Source organism: Dermacentor variabilis, chromosome 4 (genome assembly GCF_050947875.1).
Source record: "Dermacentor variabilis isolate Ectoservices chromosome 4, ASM5094787v1, whole genome shotgun sequence".
Classification (NCBI taxonomy): domain Eukaryota; kingdom Metazoa; phylum Arthropoda; class Arachnida; order Ixodida; family Ixodidae; genus Dermacentor; species Dermacentor variabilis.
Genome location: NC_134571.1, coordinates 55,634,254 through 55,655,964, shown reverse-complemented (window position 1 = coordinate 55,655,964; position 21,711 = coordinate 55,634,254). Strand labels below are relative to the sequence as shown.

Here is a 21,711-nt window from a genome sequence, read left to right as displayed (position 1 = left end):
GAGAGTGGCTGGGTTACTGGAACATCTTTGATGAAAGAAGGCGTGCACTCTGAATTGTGACGTTCCTCACAAAGGCGAAAAGCCCCTTGAAGACCATGCTTTAAATAAATAGCACTGTTTCTTGACCTCGTTTTTAAATAACGCATATCCGTACCTTTGTGCATGTAACGGCATGGCTCGAAGCACATGCGCCTTCTCTTCTCGGGGAAGAACTGATTAGTCATGCCGAATCGTATGGCATACATAACGACCGCTTATAGATGGCGCGTGAGTAAACGTGATCCGACAGCAATAATACAGACGGCATAGGTTTTAGAAACATGTTTAATGTGCGTCAAGGCAACCATTACTGTTCGCGAATTTGAGAAATCGCAACGAAGAAATTCAGAATAGATCTGGGAAACAACGCACCAACCGTGCGTCAAATTTTTGTTGTTTTCCGGAAAGCTCTCGCCACTCAAATGAAAGCAAAGCAAAGCACTGATGAGCCAGAACTATTTAACTTTCGGGCTTAGCCGAAAGTTAATTCGCGAAGCCGAATTCTTTGTTGACGCTGGAGAGGCAATTTTGCACGCCTATGTTGGTTCGCTCTTGGTCTTCTTCCTGTAGTAAAAAAAAAACAAGAAGAAAGTGGAGGGAGGGAGGGAGGGAGGGAGGGAGGGAGGGGGGCGTTGGAGACGGAGTTGAAGTGAAATACCTACACATATAGGGAAAAAAGCAAGAAAGTCCTATTTATATTTTTTTACTCACCTTAAGCTCGTTAAGGAATTCCTCGTACTGAAATGCAAAGAATGAAGTGATTGTAAAACAATTTGAAAAACATATTCTGTGTACTAGCATCAGAAGCAGGCGCATGCGTGATGAGAGCTTAGGGGCTCCTGGCCTGCTACTGTTCAAATAATGTGACGGATATAATATATTGGTCTTAATCTAATCCAGTATTTTATCGAGATAGCGCCGCGTAAAATGTAAATATAAACAATTATGGGGTTTTACGTGCCAAAACCACTTTGTGATTATGAGGCACGGCGTAGTGGAGGACTGCGGAAACTTTGACTACCTGGAGTTCTTTAACGTGCACCTAAATCTAAGTTCACGGGTGTTTTCGCCCTAATCGAAATGCGGCCGCCGAGGCCGGTATTCAATCCCGCGACCTCGTGCTCAGCAGCTCAGAACCATAGCCGCTGAGCAACCACGGCGGATATGTAAAGACTACAGTTGACAATGGACAGCTCAGTGCGGTAATGAATGGCTCAATTGCGAGCCGCAAGGTGCAGAGAGATTTGTGAATACATTTTAACATCGAAGCATTGTTTGTCTCATACCCGGAATTTTGGTAGTAGGCGTGGCGGCTCGATGGGTAGGTATGTATAGGCTCTTGACGAGCATCCTTCAACAACAACAACAAAAAAAGGATTTACGGAGATCGAACCTGCGTGTTGGAATGTATGGGAAGCGACGCTTTGGTGAAGCTGGTGATTAAACGCCATACAACCAAATGCGATGCGTACGATCGTGCTTATTTTAATGTCACGCAATGTGTAAATACCATGCGGTATTTAGCACTGCATAAATCACAACTTTACCCTCACGCAATGTTTATATTTATGCACTATACTATTCACAAGCTACGCCGATATGCAAACACAAAATTGGCCGGATGCACAGGGTGGTATGTCGACGCAGCGATATCACGAGGGCGGAAGCGATGCATGATGCTTGTCGAATGAAGAATGGTGAAGAGCGGCGTACGGGGTCACAGAACGCAGTAAGATACATATCTAAATACTACAGGTGCGTAAATGTTCTAAATACTGAATACGAATCAAAGTCACTATCATTAGTTGCGTATTCGATTTGAGAATTCAATATTCGAAGTTGTCACATATTCGCTTCTCTTCGAACACAAGGAATGGTCACATCTCTAGGTGTGTACGCGGAGAAAGACAGACGCAAGCGCTGACTATTCCGAATGTTTACGCTGCGGGGGAGCCGCGGTTGAATCGCAGAGACTGCAGTTGCTGAGCAAACGCGAGGAGTAGCTATAACTATAACTATAACTAGTAGCTATAATTTCTGCTCAATAATTTTTAGTCATTCAACTCGGTATTCTCTCCTTTAGGCAGCTTAACATTTGTTTTCTCTATTACAACGAAACAGCTTCTTATGCGAACGCTCTCACCCCTTTACATCCCTTTAGTACGATGTGCAGTGCTGTAGTGTTACACCTTACTCCTGCGACGAACACAATACTATATATGCTGTCCATATGTTTCGTTAGTGTCATTGTGATTGTGCGCGAGATAATATCAGCTCTCAGTTGTCTCTCATTTACAAGCTCCTCAGTTGACCGGGACGTCTGCTTCTGAACGATAATCCGTGTTTCAAGCGATGTAAATGCGCTATTTTTTGTTTATTTGGAAACAGACTCCAGACGGATTTCATGTCCCACAGTCCTTTGACTTTTCTGCGAAATAATTTACTTCTGTATGCTGTATTTCGTGTTCGTCATAAGTCTAGTGTGTCCTGTGTGTATCAGTTCGTTTAACATCGATTCCTTCTGGATAGCACGGCTTGCCGTCAGGTAAAACTATCCAGTTTTCAATCTATCAATTTCCTGGTCCAATCGATTCCCCCTCCCTACCTTTCCAGCCTTGATACGTGGGATAAAAAAATCGAAGTACCCTGTTTTCGTATGCGCTCATTCAAGGTACTTGAGCGCTTTTAAAACAGAGGGGTAGCTTCGCTGTGGGTCGCAAGATGCATGCTCTTCGAAAAATCGCAACAGCATTTCCATCGGAGTAAGGACCGCTGCCGTCTTTCACGTCGTCGTTGTCCCCGTCGACGCGATCGCTTTTCTTGGTAGCTAATGAGAATTTCATTTCGCTTAGGATTATTAGTTTTATTCGTGCCGTATTTCTACTTTCGTCATCCTCTACAGTAGTTCAATTAGATCAACCTGCGATCATGAACGCTTACAGTATATTCTTGTACACAGCGCTCTGTCCATACCGCTCTCTATGGCCAACGAAGCTCACGCTATATTTCAGAACTCTTGAATTTCGCTAATCCAGTTAACTCCCCCCCCCCCCCCCCATCCTGCCACGCCTCCTCGTCCCACCCAATTACGCTCCTTTAATTCCCTAAGTGTCTTTTCTATTATCTAGCATAGTGCACTAAGTTGTTCTCGGCCAATTTCGGCCCGTGAGTGCAACGGAATTTAGCAAATTTACGTACCATGACGATTCCCGACCGCCGGTTGGCCTTGCACATCAAATCAAGGATTTCGCTAACCTCTAGGCCTGGAATGCGGTTCAGAATGGCCTCCATCTCAGCTGTTACCTAGGAAGTGAAAGAAAACGAGGAATAAATTCAATCGCAAGATTACCATTTATCGATATGGGTCTGCATTGGCAGAGCGAATTGGCGCCGGATTCAAATTGCCAAGCGAGACGAAAAACAGGTTCGAAATGCAAGACACTTTGTTATCCTGCTTAAAGTCTGACGTTGGGATATTCGCCTTAGACGTCCCGCGCCTTTCACTGCAAGCGCGAATTTGTCTGGTGGAGGGAGTATACAGCGCAACGGTAACAACAGGGACAAAAAAAAAAGAAAAAGAAAGGAGACACGGACAAGCGCTGACCGTGCGTACTTTATTTTTTTTTGTCCCTGTTGTTACCGTTGTGCTGTACGCCCTCGAAGATGACTCAGCAATTAGCTCAAGCAATCACTTGGCTGGTGAGCTCAGCACCTTCACTCTTACACGCGGTTACTAAAAAAAAAGGTAACTCGTAGTTACCTTAACAATACTCGTAGTGGCGTATTAGATGGAATCCCTCAAACAATAGGCAAGTCAATTTTTATAGACACCGAAGGTCAAATATAGGTAGTATTCAACGTTCCAAAGCTGTACTATACTCGAGTATGAGGGACATGGAACTGGAGTGCTGTGGAATAATTTTTGGTAGCGCGTGCTGCCCTCTTAAAACCGCCGTTTGGGATATTTGAGAATATTTGGATTTGAGAGTAAAGGAGAATTACTTGTCATCGTGTAGTGCGTAAATACGTATGTATGTTGGATTATGTTATCGCGTCATAACTATGCAAAAATTCCTGACCATCCAAGGTTGCTTGACAACAGCCTGTCGTGATGTTTTGGAACTTGCATGAAAAAAAAAAGTTGCATAATCCGGAATGGTACTTAAATAGCAAAGCATTTCGCCACTTGAATTCATTCCTCAATACTGCATTTATCCATTTGCTCAGGTGAAAATGTACAGAATAACCGAAGCGTCTGGTCAAAATAACAATTTGGTGTTTTGTTATTTAAATTTACAACTGCTGCCATGTTACGATGGCTGAGAGACTCAATATCGCGCGCACAGGTACTGTAACGCCGTCACCGCCACTCTAGTGCTATGCGTATCAGCTGTGCTTATATGCGTGTAACCGCATGCTTAGCAGCTGCACACAGCAAACACAACATGACCCACAAAGGTTTGCTAGTCAAGCCGATGGACCTTTACGTCCATCGTTCTTCAGGCCAATAAGGCAAATAAGAATAAGAAAAGCCGCAAAAGTACAAGCTTACGTCATCTGGCAACGACTTCATTGTGCAGCGGAACATCGCTTCGAGGTGGGCTCCCGGGTAAACTGCGGTAGACGTGAACACCAACGCTTTCCACACGCCGAAAATTCTTCATTCATTTCGTTCTGTCACTTGTGACAGCAAAACTGAGGGACCAGTATTTTGATGAAGAGTTAAAAATGAGGTCCCGCTGTAAGACGAGCACTCCGGGCGCAGAGCTATGTAATCCAGCATTCTTCAAGCTCAATTAGCAGAACACGCGTACCGCAGGCAATGCAAGAGTGCCAATGCGCGTATAGGTCTCTAAACCGCTCGAACACATGGCATGCGCGCTGTTTAGAGATAAATGCTACCAGTTAAATGAAAGCACGCGTGAATTACAAGTTCGGACGTTACGTCACACAGCATTCGCATTAAAAGCCGTGCTATAGAAGCAAGATGATTGCGCTAATCGCCGCCCACGTTCCCTATTACGAAGTAAAGGCTGTCATCTTCCAGGGGAGCGGTTTTTTGCAGGCAGGTCCGTAAGGTCAGAGAACTCTGCGGACTTTTGGCTGGGGTGTCCTTGCTTCTAATTATGCCTTTGCCTAATCTCTGAATTTTTTTTCCCCCTGGGAATCTTACTCTTAAGTGGGCCTTTGCCTAGATACTATACAGAGGATGATGTGCTTTGCGCCCGTTTAACCACCGCTTAAACTTACACTCATATGGGATCATAGTGGCTGTTACAAAAGTCATAATGGTGGAACGTAAGTTTTTTTTTTTGTCATCAATGGTTGGCCCGGGTCACTGGGACGGCACGTCACATAATTAAGGTTTGCCGTTTCGCAATGCCGTCCGCGCACTTGCACGCAATGCGTATGCGCGGCCCAGCCACGAACAAGAAGTGCAGTACAACCTGAAAATGAATGTTTTACAACAAAACGAATTCGCGGTAAGTACGTGTCATTATTCATTGGCCATGTGGCCACGGAGTAAAATAAACAGGAGCACCGACTCGCCTGATCAGGCGTTCCAACTTTTGGAATATTTGGTTCCAACTTGTGCCCCGGCGAGCAGGCTGATAGTGAGAGATAGTGAAGCGGGCAAGGAGGATTAATTTCAAGCAGCGCGCAAGCGCACGGGGAAGGCCACGAAAGATCACAGGACGGACGGGCACGCTGGTTATCGAACGAAGGTTTAAGAAAAGCGTGCTAACATAAATATGATGAAACAAATCGAAAAAAGAAAGATACCCTTAAGGTGACATGAATAGCGTCGTCTGTAAAATCGATTTCTTCTCTTGACGGCCCTAACGAAGGGTGTGGGGAACTGCATGGCTAACGCACATTGCTTCACACTTTACAATCTAACTGCTTCAGCAATTTGACACGTGTGCTTATCGCAATGTTTCTTGATTACCGACGTTCTATCAAAAGACGGCACGCGTCTACACTGATGACAACGACTAGAGGGGTGAGGACATGTTACACTTTTGAGACAATTCGCGTTTCTTCGCAAACTGACGTAAATCTAGCCTGCCGTCAATGTATAGTCCCGATGCAAGAAAGTTAAGAAAATCAGGGAAGTCATCGAATAGACTGCGTTGCACCATCAAGAGGTCTGTGAATTTCAGATATACGTGAGCTGACATTATATGTACAGGTTTTACCTTATTATTGACATTCCTAATAGGTAGAACAGATGTGCGCTCACTGGCACTTAAATGTCGGTCGAAATTTCATGCCATATACGCGACCTGTTTGGGATAACGCACCAACGTTGAAATCCAATGGAAGAGAGAAAGAGAACTTCACTTTAAGAAGTTACCTGTCTGATAGTGAGATGTAACCATATATATATAGTTCTTGCTTGATTGTTGTGTTCATAGGAGGTTGTGGCCAAGTACTGCACCAGGGTGGCCAATCCTGCTCTGGTGAGGGAGTGCGTTACCGGTTCTGGTCACCGGGATCAGGCCACACTCCAGGCCTGTTTGTGCAATTTTATCAACACGCGGATTCGAACCACGGACCTCTTGCACGCAAGGCGGGTGTTCTACCTCTACGCCACCGCTGCCGCTTTGCAGAGTCTTTCAGCGCAACCGCCCGATACTCTATACATATCAGGGCATATAGATGCACGCACGAGAGAACAGCAACCTTACTGCTCTGTTTGCCTCACACAAGTAAGAGCTTTGAGATGTCGCATATATAGCAACGCTTTGTTTCCCTCGAGCAAGAGTGTGCCAGTTTCCCCCATCTCTCTCGTGGGAGCTGTAGCTTTTTGAATCGTTATGCCATTGCGGAGCGTTCAGGAGATGCCCATACTGCACAGCACACTATCTTCGGGATCGGATTGCAGAGCCAGAGTGAAGTGCTGTCCTCATTGTCAAATTTCGTCAATGATCGTCGCGTCGACGCGGCTTCGCACATAGACGTTGTTGTCGCAAGTGTCGCGTAGTCCAGTTTAAGTTACGCGGCAGCTCACGTTGCAGGCAATGTACCCCAAATTCTTGCTTAGAAGCTTACGTCACTAACATTTTCTTCTCTATAGCTCCCTGAGTTTCTCCTAATGTGTTTATGTCAAGACAATCTATCCTGAAACCTTGACTAAATATCAACAACATCCACAGACAATATATCTGATGCATAAGGAACTACAGACCATGCTTCCTGAACGCGTACATGCGACTGCCGTCAGAATGTTTCCTTCTCTAATACTGTGTTTGTCAGTTAAATCAGAGCTGCCGAATCACTGAAAAGCGACGTGGACGAGCGACAACGCGTGCTGAACTATCCATACGGTATACGGAGCAGTATGCGCATCAGGTCTTTTTCAAGTTTTCCGTGCTGTTTGGAATACAACGACATCGCTAGCGCACGATCCGGAAACACTCACCACATGGGTCGTAGGCGCTCACATATTGGCGCATAAACCTCCATGGTGCTGAGCAGAGGCAGAGCAACGCCAGGAGCAAAGCGCACGGGTGTGGCGTGGCCCGCATGCCTGCTGATTCAGCAGGACTGGCGCAACTTTGGGTTGAATGGCGCGACCATGCAGTGGACCCGCAGGCGTGCTAAACCTTGAAGTATGGCATGCTCTCTAGTTTTACTTTCTTTCGATAAACCGCCGCCACTTGCCTTCCCCTCGTCCCCCTCACAACCACACCATTTCCTGCCGTGTAATGAGCGCAACTACTAGATTATAGATCAGCTAGCCCCGTGTAGCCTTTTGATTTTGCTTGTTCATCTGTAAATACTAAGTGGTCACTGTTGCGAAACCCATGGTTTACTTTGTTTTTCTTTCACCATTAATGACCTTCTGCAGCGCCATAGAATAGCTTTCTTTTTTTTACTCGTGGCTGAAAAAATACTGCTAATGAAATCGTCAGACTGGACCTATATTATATTTCTTGCGGCCGGCTGGGTAAACAGCTCGTTAGTGATATTAGATCAAAAATGAGGAGCACAGCTTTGCACGGGGCAAGCGAGCAACAACAAAAACTGATTTTTCCCGCATATTAGTTTCGAGCATTTGCTCTTGTTTCGTCAACCAAGGCAGTAATTAGGGATAGTTGGCATGTTCTAGCTGGGAAACTGAGTAGCGCTAAATTAACACAAGGACGGACATCGGAACAACATCTCACGGTGCCGTTTGTCGTTATCACTATATAGAGAGCCATGAGAGAGAGAAGCCGGAACGAGGCGATGCTTGTTGTGCGAGTAACCAGAAATTAACCATCGACCTCCATCGGATGTCCCAGGAGCATCGCCCACTATCGTTTCATATATTATTTGTACATATAGCGCGACTGCCGATGGTCTGTTCCGGACAACCGTCATTCGCGCTTCGCTCCTCAAAGAGGTAAGGCTTGTGTCGAGTGAGCTCCTGAACACATTGCAATGTGGTGAGCACGATTTACATCACGGATCCTGGACCTCAAAGAGGTGCGACGCTATGCTAACGCATTGCTCTCGTATTTACAGCTATGTCACCACTCAATTTTCTCCCCTTACTTTTACAGCGAAATTGTTAAGGGGTGTTCCGCAACGGTTTTTGTGTGGCGAAGGCCGGCGTATACGACGACGCGTTCGACATCAAATGTATGTGTTAACGCAACATGTGTCGGAGTTCCGAACTGCCTTGAAACGTAGCTGTCAATGCTTGTGAAATGAGAGTTACCCTACGTATATATCTCATTCGAGCAGACAATAACTTATACGCACGTTTTTTTTTCTTTCAAGCAGTAATTCGCCATTTTCGATCTCACGTGCGATGTACCGGCTGCGCGTTTGAGGTGAGCCAGTATAGTTTCTACGACTGCGGCGATGAAAGCTTTCGGCGTTCACTAAGAACAGCTAGCCGCGACCGCACTCAAACGCACGCGAGGCGGTACGCCAGCAAACGCACCCCTAGTTCTTCCGGAGGGTGCGAGAAGTCACTTATAAAGCTTCGGTGTCTTTAATATATCAGTTGTTAGATTGGCACGCATCTGGGGAGGATTTTACAAGTGTAATTTTGGGTCTGCTTCTACCACCCTTAACTACCTCTACCCTCTTACCTCAGCAGAGGTTAGCCCGCCATTGTTACACTAGCTAAAATGAAGCCTTTCCCTCTCTTTTTCCTCTCTCTCTCCCTCTCTGCTGGAGTGAAGATACGAACATTAGTCCATCTGCCCCGTGCTTGTCCTGTGCGACAATTCAGTCGTTGTCATATTTGACGCTATTACACTTGTGCGCGTGCTCCGCGACTGCGTTAGGCACATGATCCTATTTTTGGACATCAAGCTGGTTCTCTTTGGTCGTCGAGTGAAATTGCCCATTTCGTCTGATGTAAAAGCTAGAAGTCTCACCCCTTGCAAGGTGTCCTGGATTACCGGCAATTTGTCGTCCAACTAGGCAGTCCTTCAGATTTGCGATAGTGTTGCGGAGCTCGTTAAATGTCACGCGTGCAACCTGCAAATAATATTTCGCAAAAGAAAAGAAAAGATACGGGGGACAATGCTTCACTGACGCAGGACACGTATGGAATGCTGCCTTGTGTATCGGCTTATAGGGCACAGTAGATAGTTTTCAATCTTGACGAGCCAGCTTGCACTCAATGCAGAACGCCTTTCACACACCTTCCGCGCACTCATAAGGAGGTGCGGAACTGCGGAAAACTGCACATGTAAGACAAATGTGCATAAAATTTTGATTGCAATGGGCCTGCACGATCAGTGTAAATCGAAATGTGTGCACATGTGTGCGAAATGTGCACTTTTCTGCGCGCCCGAACGCGTGCGGAAGGCGTGCGGAAGGCCGTGGGTAAGGAGCGTAAGTCGACCCTTATGCAGCTTCGCTTTCTTTGGTGCACGAGTTGCTCGGATTTGTATACATCTGCGAAGGTTTTTATTAAAATGAGCCAAAGCTCTGGATCTTAGATTTCTTGGAAGGGGGGTTTGAGGCTATCTGGACGCCTCCCCTTTCTTTCTTCTTTTTTTTTTTTTTTTTGCAGTCGCCTAACAACGCTAGGAAGCATGTACAGTCATGAGCAATGTGAGATGAAACAGGCAATTTGTAGCTTTTAGGCAAAGATAACTCGTGACGCGTGAATTCAAATCAGGCATATTCGATTGTAGCAGGTAGGTTTCCCCCCTGATGTTTATTCGCATTGAATACTTTTATGCGAGATGCGCGTCCGTAGCCACTAGGACGTCTCATTCGGGAAACAATTTCCATCACAGTTGTTTGCCAACTTGATGAACAGCACGGAAAAAGTTACAACAGGGCTGCAAAACAGCGCGCCAAAAGTATGTCTGACAGCCCAACGGTAAATAACACGTGTTCGAAGTTGTAGTGCTTGGATTTTTGTTCGCGGAATTGTGTCCCCTCTCCAGTAACGACAGTGAGGCGCCGGTTAGCCAGAACATTTAGTGTTCAAGGTTAGACCTACGCGAAGCCGAATTCTTTGTTCACTCCAGCGAGGCAGTTCTTCACGGTTGTATTGGGCCGGTCTTGATGTTCTTCCTGTAGAAAAACAGAAATTCGGTCGATTGGGGTAACGGGAGGGAAATGTCTAAAATATATTAAGCAAGAAATCATATCTTTAATATATTCATTCACCTCAAGTTCACTAAGAAATTTTTCGCACTGAAATGAAAAGAAGACGGTCAATATTGAATGACTTCAAAAGACTGGGCGGGGGCGTCTGTTCTCGTACAAGCATCAGACACAAACGCATGTGTGATGAGAGCCTGGGGGTCCTAACATGTTACAGCTGAAATAGCAAGGAGGGCTGCAATAACACATCGGCTTAACTGTAATATAGTATTTCATCCACACAACTCTATATAATGGCGAATAAGCTCTGTGGGATCCTGCAAGATGGAGGTAGTATGATGAAAGAGAAGAATTGTCATCCACACGGATGTAGCAGGAAGCTACAAAGGAAACCTACACAGGTCTTTCTAAAGAAAGCTTTGCAGTTGAGGAAAAGTTTGTCATGGTCCGGTATCGCAGTTGAGGAAAAAATTGTCCATGGGCCGCTTGCATGAAATTTAATAACGAAAATAATAACGAATTTAAGAACGTGTTCTTGTGCGGACTATGCGTTGTCCATAGAACATTTAAGAATGCGTTCTTATATTCGTTATTATTTTCGTTATTAAATGTTTGTGCAAGCCGCCCCTGGTCCTGGATCCCGGACCAGGACAAGTTTTCTGTCGCGTTGCGCGCTATTTCAAGATGGTTCTCATGCTAAAATACCAATTGGAAAAAGGACACAGCGCAAGAGGACACAGCGCTGTGTGCGTGTCGCTCTGGCGTGTCCTTGTTCTTTTTTGTTTCTTGCGCTGTGTCCTTTTTCCAATGAATCACCAACAAGCCCAAGCTTCCACGCTCAGTAAAAGTAACAACCAGCCCAACATTCAACTCTTTTACAGTGGTACTTGTTGTTGAGCGAAACACGGAAACGGTGTAGCAGCTTAGTAATGGGTCGCCCGAGACTGCCTTTCGATGATGATGATGATGGGCTTAAAGGCAGTGGCACTTGCCCACTTGTGGGGATTGGCCAAGTAGGTAGAACGCAAACAAGATTCCATCAGATATTTTGTCACCTTTGACATTGTCGATATTCGTTGAAGGGAACAGCACGAAAGACATGACAAGTGCGTGGCAAACACGCGCAGAGCGCTATGTGAAGCCAACAGGTAATGAATCTGAGGAAAGTATAGGGAAGTTATTTGTATTTTTAACTGAAGTGTAGGAATGAAAAGCTCAAGAAAAATTAAAGTGGACGAAAAAACAACACGCTGCCGGTGGCAGCCGAGCCCACGTTCGGCTCCTAAAGTCCACCCACTAAGTGACGTCATCGGTCAAAAAGATGTTCCTCATCCGCCTTCATAACCATCAGTGCCGCTGGCTAGTACTTCCCGCGTTAGACCTTGTGCACACACATAAATACTCAAGAACGTGGACGTGGAAACAGCCGCCACCATAGCGCAAGTAGTTGTGCAAAGCACGCGTAATGTGGAGGTTGTCGGGTCGGTTTCCATTGGCGGCAAGTTGTATTTTCGCCCATTTTAATTTCCCTTTAGTTATCATTTCTACACTTCATTTAAAGCTACAAATAACTTCTCATATGCTTTCCTTGGCTTCATTAACTGTAAGCTTCATATGGTCGTAAGTAACAAAAATCGGGCCCCTCAGTTCCTTTTCTTCTTGTTCACACAGATAGCGCTGTTTTTTAGTGGCAAACACTGACACAACGATATGTGTGTGTATTTGCTACTCGCTTGCCCTGTCTCTTGCGCTGTTTAAGTCAAATATGCCGCCTTACCAGCTAGCTCGGGTTCAGACCTCATTATCCTTGTGTTGTTGTTACCTCAAAATATGTCCATCGTCGCCAATGATGCCATCATGCTTGTCCTTTCTTTTTCACTAAATGTTTATCCTCCTCCTCCTCCTCCTCCTCCTCCTCGATTTTGCTGATTTGGGCTACATTTGACAATTTACTCTCAGTGGTCATTTATTGCCTACTTCACACCACAACTGCATGTGTGTAATCACCAAAAGTAGCCTAATTAAACCCTCCTGAGATCAAGAACACTTCCCGAATACAGCGCTCTGCCATCACCGCTCTGACAGGCCCCTATTATACTCGCTCTACCTTTGTGAATTTTCGAGTTTCATTATTTCGTTCGATTATTTCCCGGCCCGCACCTTACCTTAGTATTCGTTATGTTACACATCACAGATTATTGCCTAATACCCCTGTCACAGAGCACGTGTAATGTCACTCGCACCGAATGAGATTACTTACGTCTTAATGTCGTTTTTTGTTGCTTCTACACGGCCATAGTGAATGGCATTCACAGCTAAAGGCATTCACCCATTGAATGAGTTTCCCGAACTCATGCAAGCGCGATTTATGTAATCTCGACCACAGGGGCTTGGCATAAACTTACTATATCAATAAGTTAAAACGAAATGTAATCGGAGTAAAGGTTGCCTTAATTGCTGTGGTGAAAATTTTTAATAATTTTACGACGTGCAGCACGACAGTTTAAGTATAGTCTGTGCAGCTATACATCGCTAGCACCTCTTGTCGGCCATGTTTACAAACGCCCGTCTGCTTTTTTATTTTTTCATTTCTGCGTATTGCTTTCAAAGTGGCGCTGCGCTAAAGCCCATCCAACAGGCGCGGAAGCCAACTCTGCAGCTTGGTCAGCGGAGGATGACAAGCGAAAAGCGCACAGGGCCGACAACGAGACGCGCGCGCTGCTGAAACTGTGGGAAGACCACCCCACCGATTTGCAATTCTACATATTGCAGGTGTTCCACCACGATGCTCATACATAAACCTTATTCAAAACATTTAGCGCGCTTTCAATGGAACAGCTCCACAATATAAACCTTTACATGCAAGCGTGGCCTAAAGAATATAAAAAAAGCGATTGCTTTCTCACAATATGCCTACTAAGAAAAGCACTTCAAACACCTTATAACATCAGGCAAAGAGACACGTGGTACGTACTTTCTTTTCACAAACGGGCTGCGATTTAAAAAGTCTACAGTATAATTTGCCAAATTTTGTTTAATTTCTTAAAAAGCGAAGGTAGTACCGCTGATTCAATGACAAGGAAAGAGTGCAAATAATTAATTAGAAACGCCTCGTAACACCACTGAATGCACTCAATCATTATACAACGAAGGTTATATATGCGTGTGTGTTTTTCTGTAAATGGGATGTATATTTGATAGGTGCTAGTATTTTTTTTAACTGTTTGCTGATTATGTTGTTTACTGATCTTTATTTTTTATGTACATCTATTTTATTTCACTACTTGCTGACGCTTACTTTTCTTTTCTTCTTTTTTATATATGAACATGTATCTTTCCTCTCACTGTTTGCTGACAAACTGCTCTAAACTATTAGGGTCAGGAATTCAGTCAAGCTCAGAGCTTTTAAATCCTGTCCTTGGGTCTTTTTCACTGTTTCATTTCAATTCGTATTTTTGCGTGTGTAACCGCGACTAATGTATATGAATACTGAATCATTGTATCTTAGGGTACCATTGTGTGAAAAATAATGCTCAATAAACTGAAACTAAACTAAACTGAAACTTACGGGGGTCCTTGCCTTTGGCGCTACCAACCTGTGTTTTCACCACAGGAACTTTTCTGGGGATATTTTCAATTTTATGTTCGGAACAAGAATTGTGTGCTATAAATGTTCATCCGTGTTCTCATTCTTTATTTACTGTAATATATAGCTTTATACACTTCTAATCTCTATCAGTAGCTTCTAATTTAACAATTGCCAGTTATTAATTTTGTATCAGTTTATCTTCCTCCTTTTTTCTTGAATAAATGTACCACTCGATTATGGCCCGACCCCAAAAGTGGGTCGCGCCATTTCACCAACGAACAACCAACCAATCTGATTGCGCGTGTGGTTCGTTCTTTTCCTTCGTCAGCGCCTTGTCTTGATAAAACTACCGTTGCCACACTGAAAATGTTATTCAATTTATCTGCTTCTTACCCTCTAAACACTATCAGCCACTCCCTAGACAATGCCTGGATTCCTTATAATTGGAATATTGCTATAGAGTGATTACTGTACCTAAAAACACTGGAATCAGATTACATACAGCATAAGTAATACCAGATCAATTTCTCTTTCGTCTTTTATGGTCAATCTTATGCGACCTACAATAAATAATTGCGATCTGAATGTGTCATCATTTTGAAGAAGTTCTAATCGGATGGCGTGTAGACCACAGTGCTTGATTTGGTGTGCGTACGCTCATGTGAAGAGCCGGATTCACGTTGCCCGACAAGGTATGCTGCCCTGTGGAGTCTAGACATAGCTAGAATGTGCCACAGTGTTGAACATTCGATTTTACTCAGTAATCTAGAGCGACACAATTTCCCAGAATACATGGTTGCGTGGCTGTAGCCAAGTTTTTAAGAGCAAGAGACCTGAATTGCTTCAAAAACAGCTGTTGTTAGTCTAAATACAAGCAGGCACGCTATGTTCCCCACGGAACAGTTTAATCTACAACCTTATCTCTAACATTAATTAGTTATGTTATGAGAAATCGGTCGATGCAATGCTTTTATTCTAGAGCAACAGCGCGAAACAGAGCCGAAGCACCCCGGCGAGCCAACAGATGATGATGATTAGTACTTACAGATGGCGGCGATGACGTGTATATATAGCGCTCACAATATTGCCATTTGTGAGGACGTACACACATGTGCATGTTTAGGCAGATGGCACTGCGTATTTCGCGTCTGCCAATTACATTCACACTCTTCACACCGGAATTTGCGTATTCTTTAGATATGGCTTCGGAATTTTCGCATGGCATTATGCGTGAGCAAAAGTTCGAGCCCTGTTTTTCCGCTATAACAGATCCAGCTTTCACTTCAATATCCCACAATCTAGAATCCATTGCCCAGGTAGAATCCCTTAAATATCTGGGCATCTGGCTCAACTAGATTTTCCACATTGAGCCTGTGGAACAAAGACAAAAGTCTCCGAAGCAATGCAGAAACAAAATCCGTAATGCAAGCTTTGTTTTCGGTTCCGTGGCGGAAGCGCGGCGCTAGCCACCCTCCTTTAGTAATTAGGTCTTGCACACATACATAAATAGTGCAATGCATGCGTGATGCAGAAGTCGCAAATGCGCCTCCCACCTGCAGCAAGTTGTTTTTTTCCTACGCTGTCGCCGCCCTTTAGCTTATAATTTTTACGCTTCAATCATAAACTGCAAATAATTTCGCATATGCTTTCATTTATCTTCATCGTTGTCTGTTCACTCCATGTGGTTGTGACTAACAAAACTCGGGCCCTTCGGATCCCCTTGTTCTCGTCCATTACGTGAGAACCGGTTATTTTTGCTTCTGATCTTCCGATTAGTGTTTCTATCAATCTAATCCCGCAGCAGTGTTATCTCTGACACTACAATCAGTTAGAGAGAGAGAGAGAAAAAATAACTTCATTGAAATGTTGATTGTGCTTGGTTACTGCGGGTGGAGCACTTCTTCCAGGGCCCCACTGGCTATTCCGGTTCGCCGGGCCCGGTCGAGGGTTGCCACTTGCCTTCCGAAGTCGGGTTCGGAGAGTCGCGCCTCCCACGACAAATCGCTGATCTTTTCCTTGCAACGTGCACTTAGTTGTGTCTGCTGCACAGAAATACTTCAGCAACTTTTTATTTTCCTCAACTTGTGTTTTTTTTTCAACATACACTCTAATATTAGTGTGTTTGGAAAGCTAGTCGTACAGCAGCTTGTCATTCTTGGAAAGAGTCTTTTCAACCAGGCTCTGACGATGTAGAGTTGCTATTTGTGCTGTTATATTAATGAATGTTATCCTGATCTTGTGTTTAAAACTGATGTAAACTGACCGTGATAGTTGACTGTCTATTTTTCACTTGTCACTACATAAGAATGTTACCTAATTATACCGAAATTACTATTCCTGCTGTATATATGTGCGTCTGCGTCTGAATATTCGACATTCGAATCCACTTTCGATACTTGACATTCGTATTCGATTCGCATTCGAAAAAGCAGAAATTTGGCCACCTCTAGTGAGAAGATTTTAATAAACTGAAGTTTCGGCTGTGGGCGAAAACACTTACCGCATGGATCATAGGTGTCCACACAGTGGTGAAGAAGTCTCTATGGATGGATGGATGAAAAAACTTTATTGAGAGTGCTGAGATACGCGATTATCGCGCAGCGGGACGCTCCCATGTTGGGACGGGCAGGCCGCGAACCTGGCCGCCGCATCGTGGGCTCTCTGGACGGCCCAGATTTGGTTCCTGTAGTCGGAGCTTCGCAGGGAGGTATGCCATCTTGACTGGTCTGCTTGATCAGTGCCTCGTAACGAGAGGCATCGCCATGAGCCAGCGAGAAACCAGATGAGCACTGGAGCAAAGCGTATGGCCTTTTCGTTGCCTTCATGCACTCTGGCTCAACAGGAATACCAGAACTTAGATTTGAATCCCGTATTAGCGAACCGAGAAGCCTGCTAAACCTCGAAGTATGGCATGCTCTCTATATCTTTTTCTTTCTTTCAACTGTCCACCGCACATTTCCCTCCATTATTTCCTGGTTTCTAACGGCGGCAAGTGAAAAACAGAACAGGTCGTCCCACTGTAGCCTTTTGCTATTGCTTGCTCCTCTGTCAAAAAAAGAAAGAATATTGCAGCATAAACGATATTTCATTTCTCTTATTCCACCCTAATGACTTACCGAGTATGTTGCCTTTGAATAATAGATTTTCTTACCTGCAGCTGACAAAATTCTCGATCAATTCGTCAGCATGCACATTTTCTTTCTTGTGGTCTGCTGGGTATACAGCTCTTTATTGATTATGATAAAAAAAAAGAACTTTCTCGCATTTGTTCTCGCTTTCTTTGCGTAGGGCAAAGAAAGCAAGGACAAGAAATTACACGCAGGATCTCCTGCGGGATTTATCTAAATGATGCGTAAGCATTTGCAATTAATCACCTGCTGTTTCGTCGTCGTATGCTGCTGTGTTTGGTATGATTGCGAGAAATACCGCGAAAGAATCGTGAAACGGAGAAGCGTGGTTGTAACACCGAAATATTAACTGAGACCAGCACGAGACTACGAAGAGGAGGGGAGTAGTAGCAATGGTCACTTATGTTATAGATAAGTCCCAGAGGATGTGGACGTGGAATTAAATGGCGGGATATATTTTGTAAATGAACCATATATATATATATATATATATATATATATATATATATATATATATATATATATATGATATGTACATCTCTTGTTTGGTTCTTCTTCTTGCGTTTCTTTTTTATCTTCAAATTGGATGATGGTACGTTTGGATGGTGCAGCTCCTTCGTAGATTAGCACTGGCCAATGCGCGCTGTAGTACGCGACGTATTTGAACAATTTCACGTTTAGCAGGCTTCGTACGTTGACGTGGTAGATGACGCTGCATGCCTCATCTCGATGCCAACCATTGTCAACCGTGATCAACCGTACTCCGGCGGTGGCTGCGTATGCCGCGGCCTCGCGGGCCTACTTTGAAAGCGATCTGCGATGGGGGCACTGTGCGCCGAGTACTGATAGCTTCGCGTCTGATGTTATCGCCATTTAGTTCGCGCTGAAGCGAGAGGCAGCACGAAGGTCAATTCACTCACTGCTGTGGGCCCTATCTTGAAAGCAATCGTCTTACGTGACGGACGGACGGACGGATGGGCGGGTTTCCTCGTTCAGTAGGCATAGAAATGCTTACGCACTTGAAAACAAATTTTCCCGAAGGTCCATTAGAGCCTACCTGCACATGTGCTTCGTCTTTTCGAGCACGATGGTGCTCGATTGTTTCTGTGGGTTCTCATCTCGAAAGGAGGCCGTATAGAGATTTGCGAAGGTCTCTGGGCGCCCCTTGTTCCCAACACTGCTTAGGTGAGACAGTCGAGCATCCACCGATGCTGTGGGAGGCCGACGAGTGCTGCCGTCGTATCATCATCATCATAATCATCATCATAATCATCATCATCATGAGCAGCAGCAGCATCAGGCTATTTTATGTCTACTGCAGTACGAAGGCCTCTCCCAGCGATCTCCAATTACCTCTGTCCTGCGCCAACCGATTCCAACTGGCGCCGGTAAAATAGATACAAGCACGCTTCCGGCAGGGTGCCCGGCAACTACAGTAGTTGCAGAATACTCGTTCCCTCCCTATTTTCCTGAGGCATACGATGCGCGTATTTGGTTTTTCCGGTCTCCTTGGTGAACTAACGAGACACGCTGTTTATATTTCTTTGAGATGGAAACATATATGGTGTGTGTAATTTACGAGAAAACGTTTAAAGTGTATAATTATAGCATTTGTAGAAAGTTACCTCTACAAGCGTTTCCGAGCTTTACAAGCAAATTTTATATACGATCTGCGTAAGAAGATTGCCGAAATATCTTGAAAGAAATTATAGTGCTACGAAGTTGGGGGACATTACTAAGGGGCATGTTAAGGGTGATGTATGGACGAATTTTCAAAACCATGACCTATTTGCAGGCTTTGGAAAAAGAAGTCCTTAACAAATGTTTGAAAGCGCTGTACTGCGTTATCCGCAATATTTCGCAGAGTCCCAAGAGAACTGTGAGTGACGTTGAGTTCACATTCAGTGAAATTGGGGGACATGTTAGAGGTGATTTATTGAGAAAGTTTAACGTTTATGGCTTATAATAATTAGGTTATTGCAAATATTTACTGAACTTGCTTTCTGCTTATTTGCGCGCGTTCCACGAGGTTCGTGTAGGTACTTCCGGTGTCCTCGGTGAACTAAATAAGAAACCTTATTAATATTTTTTTGAAAATAATGAACAGGTTGTCGGGAATCTGTGGGCAAACTTTGAAGCGTGTGGAATAATTATGGCCTTCGCCGTAAATTACGTATGCAAGCCCTCCGGAGCGTTATGATTGTGTTTTATGAAGGATGCAACATTTAGTCCGCTGTGCCGAAAGAATTATAACAGGCGCCGAAAACAAATTTCGTTATAAAGGCGGGGCGGGGGGGTAACATTATGGTTGATGTGCACGCATAGTGAAGTGCGTGAACTTGAAGTATGGCATTTGTTAAAAATACTTCAAGCAGATGCTCGAACGTGGTTGTATGCGGCCAACGGTTCAAACGGGTCAGTCATATGCGGGCACCGTTCCAAAGTGCTTGAAATAACCAGCAATTCACTGTGAAATTGGGCTGATTCTACAAGGTCACATAAGTCACCTGTCATTTTTAGCACACTTTGGCAAAGCCGTAGCCCATGCTAATTGGGCCGCACGAGGGCCCCCCTCCCCGCCGCAGAAATTTTTACGCGCCAGAAAACTCTTGGCGGCCGCTTCGAGTGCAACTGAACTGACCATATGCATAACGCTGGAAGCGAAGTCTACTTTCTTTAGATTTTGCAGTCTTCGGGGACCGGCAACGACTGAGAGTGGGAATGACAGTCCTGATGACCACCATCCTTATCGTTTTGAATACTTATTCAACAAGCGAAACCAGCGCGCTACGCGCAGAGAGCCGCGTCATGCAGTTCTTGCAGGACGTCAGAGTGCTGCCGATGCAATTTAGGAAAATGACGCTCACGGAACTTCGTGGAACCTGCATGCACACGTTACCACGTTGCGCGACGCCCGGTTGAAGCACTGCATGTCGAGGTGCTAGCAAATGGGAGTTCAGTTTCTCTGGCGTGTTCTACAGACATCCCCGAACTTCCGCCAGAGGCACCTGTGTGGCGCCTATGGGGCTCGGTGAGCGCCGGGCGGAACCGCTGCCCTGGGTGACAAGACTCGGGGCCCGGCCCGTCCCATGCCCGCACGCATGGGTGGTTGGCCGCCGATGGGCAACGGCTGATTGGCTGGGATTCCCAGCCGCTGGCGCATGTCGCGGACGCGCCTCACCTCGGGCTCCCTGCGTGTGCGGCGAAGAGAGAACTTAGCCAATCACGTGAGCGCAGGAGAACGCTATAGCAGTGCGGTGCAGCGCGCTGCGCGAATCCGCATCCTATAGTCTTCAACACTGTATAGTTACATCTAATACACAGGATAACAGTACTTAGCTTCGTACTATCTTTTTTGGGCAATGTTTAAGTGTGGAGCTAGGAGTTAAAAGGCTAAACTTAAATTTTCATAGTGAGGAATCTACCTCCTTCACTGATATACAGAGGACATACGTTATATCTTATACTGAACACATTCTTCAGCTGGCGCAAACGACTCACAATACCGCGAAATGTAATACAACTTTTCGAGAAACATTCTATAGCTGCACAGAGCAACGCCATACGATGATGTCACAGTGCAGGAACCGAAAGTGCATTTGACATTCGAGCAAAACTTTAATGAGGCTTAATTGGTAACATTATGCGGGTACGAATAATGCTACAACTAATAATACAGGAGAAAATGAGATAGATAGGATCTAGCGATACTATCAGTGAACTTGGCCAGTTAATTCAGCGCAGCGACCTCAGCGCGAAACTGAAAGGAAACGAGACACGGCTTTCCCGACCCGTCTGCGCATTCCCCCTCTCGTTTTTTCATCCCGGAATCAACTTTTTTTTCGATGGGACTAGCAAAACAGAAGCGAACAAGAAAAAAAAATTTTTAACCGAATTCCTGAAAAAAAGAAATGTGCCAGCGCATCTCTTAATTTTTACTCGCGTATCTTTTCATTCTTTTTCTATTTAAACAGATTAAAAGCTTGTAAGGGAAGTTGGGTTTGTCACTTTCGGCAAGTCATTATTTTTCTTAGGGGGAGGGGGAGGAGATTGGGCGATGAATCCATCGGCGTTTTATATCTTCCGAAGCGTAAAACGCACAGTCATTCGTGTCGTGCACAGTCATTCTTGTCGACATTTCCAAGCGGCATGAACTGATGCTACATTGAATCCTGAACTCTCGTCGGAAACGAGGAGCTGAACCGAAAAGCCGCGAAATGCAGCCCTGCAACAAAAGCAGGACAGTTTCTGACCCTCTTTTCTTGAAGCTTTAATCGATTTCTGCCACGATGGAAAATGTACGAAAGTATAATATCAAAAGCGAATTTTTAATACGACAGCATTTACAACCGCGAAAAAGTGGTGTGTAATGTGTGCTTGGAAGTG

General features: G+C 44.8%; 1 protein-coding gene across 1 annotated transcript; it reads right to left on the bottom strand.

Moving 5' to 3' along the window:
* Positions 1-306: 306 nt before the first annotated feature.
* On the bottom strand, positions 307-7,708 carry LOC142577763 (uncharacterized). The gene is made up of 5 exons (XM_075687217.1): positions 7,466-7,708; positions 4,592-4,653; positions 3,238-3,342; positions 751-777; positions 307-603 (listed from the first exon to the last, which is right to left on the bottom strand). Exons 1-5 carry the CDS (start codon positions 7,569-7,571, stop codon positions 523-525), a joined length of 381 nt encoding a protein of 126 aa, XP_075543332.1. The 5' UTR covers positions 7,572-7,708; the 3' UTR covers positions 307-522.
* Positions 7,709-21,711: the final 14,003 nt, after the last annotated feature.

What these genes read in the sequence shown, in the direction of transcription:
- LOC142577763 (XM_075687217.1), bottom strand. Translation starts at nt 7,571, where the DNA reads ATGCGGGCCACGCCACACCCGTGCGCTTTGCTCCTGGCGTTGCTCTGC. An exon ending in GGCGGTCGGGAATCGTCATG is followed by an intron (nt 778 to 3,237) that starts GTACGTAAATTT and finishes TTTGCATTTCAG; the next exon opens with TACGAGGAATTCCTTAACGA. An exon ending in AATTCCTTAACGAGCTTAAG is followed by an intron (nt 604 to 750) that starts GTGAGTAAAAAA and finishes TTTTTACTACAG; the next exon opens with GAAGAAGACCAAGAGCGAAC.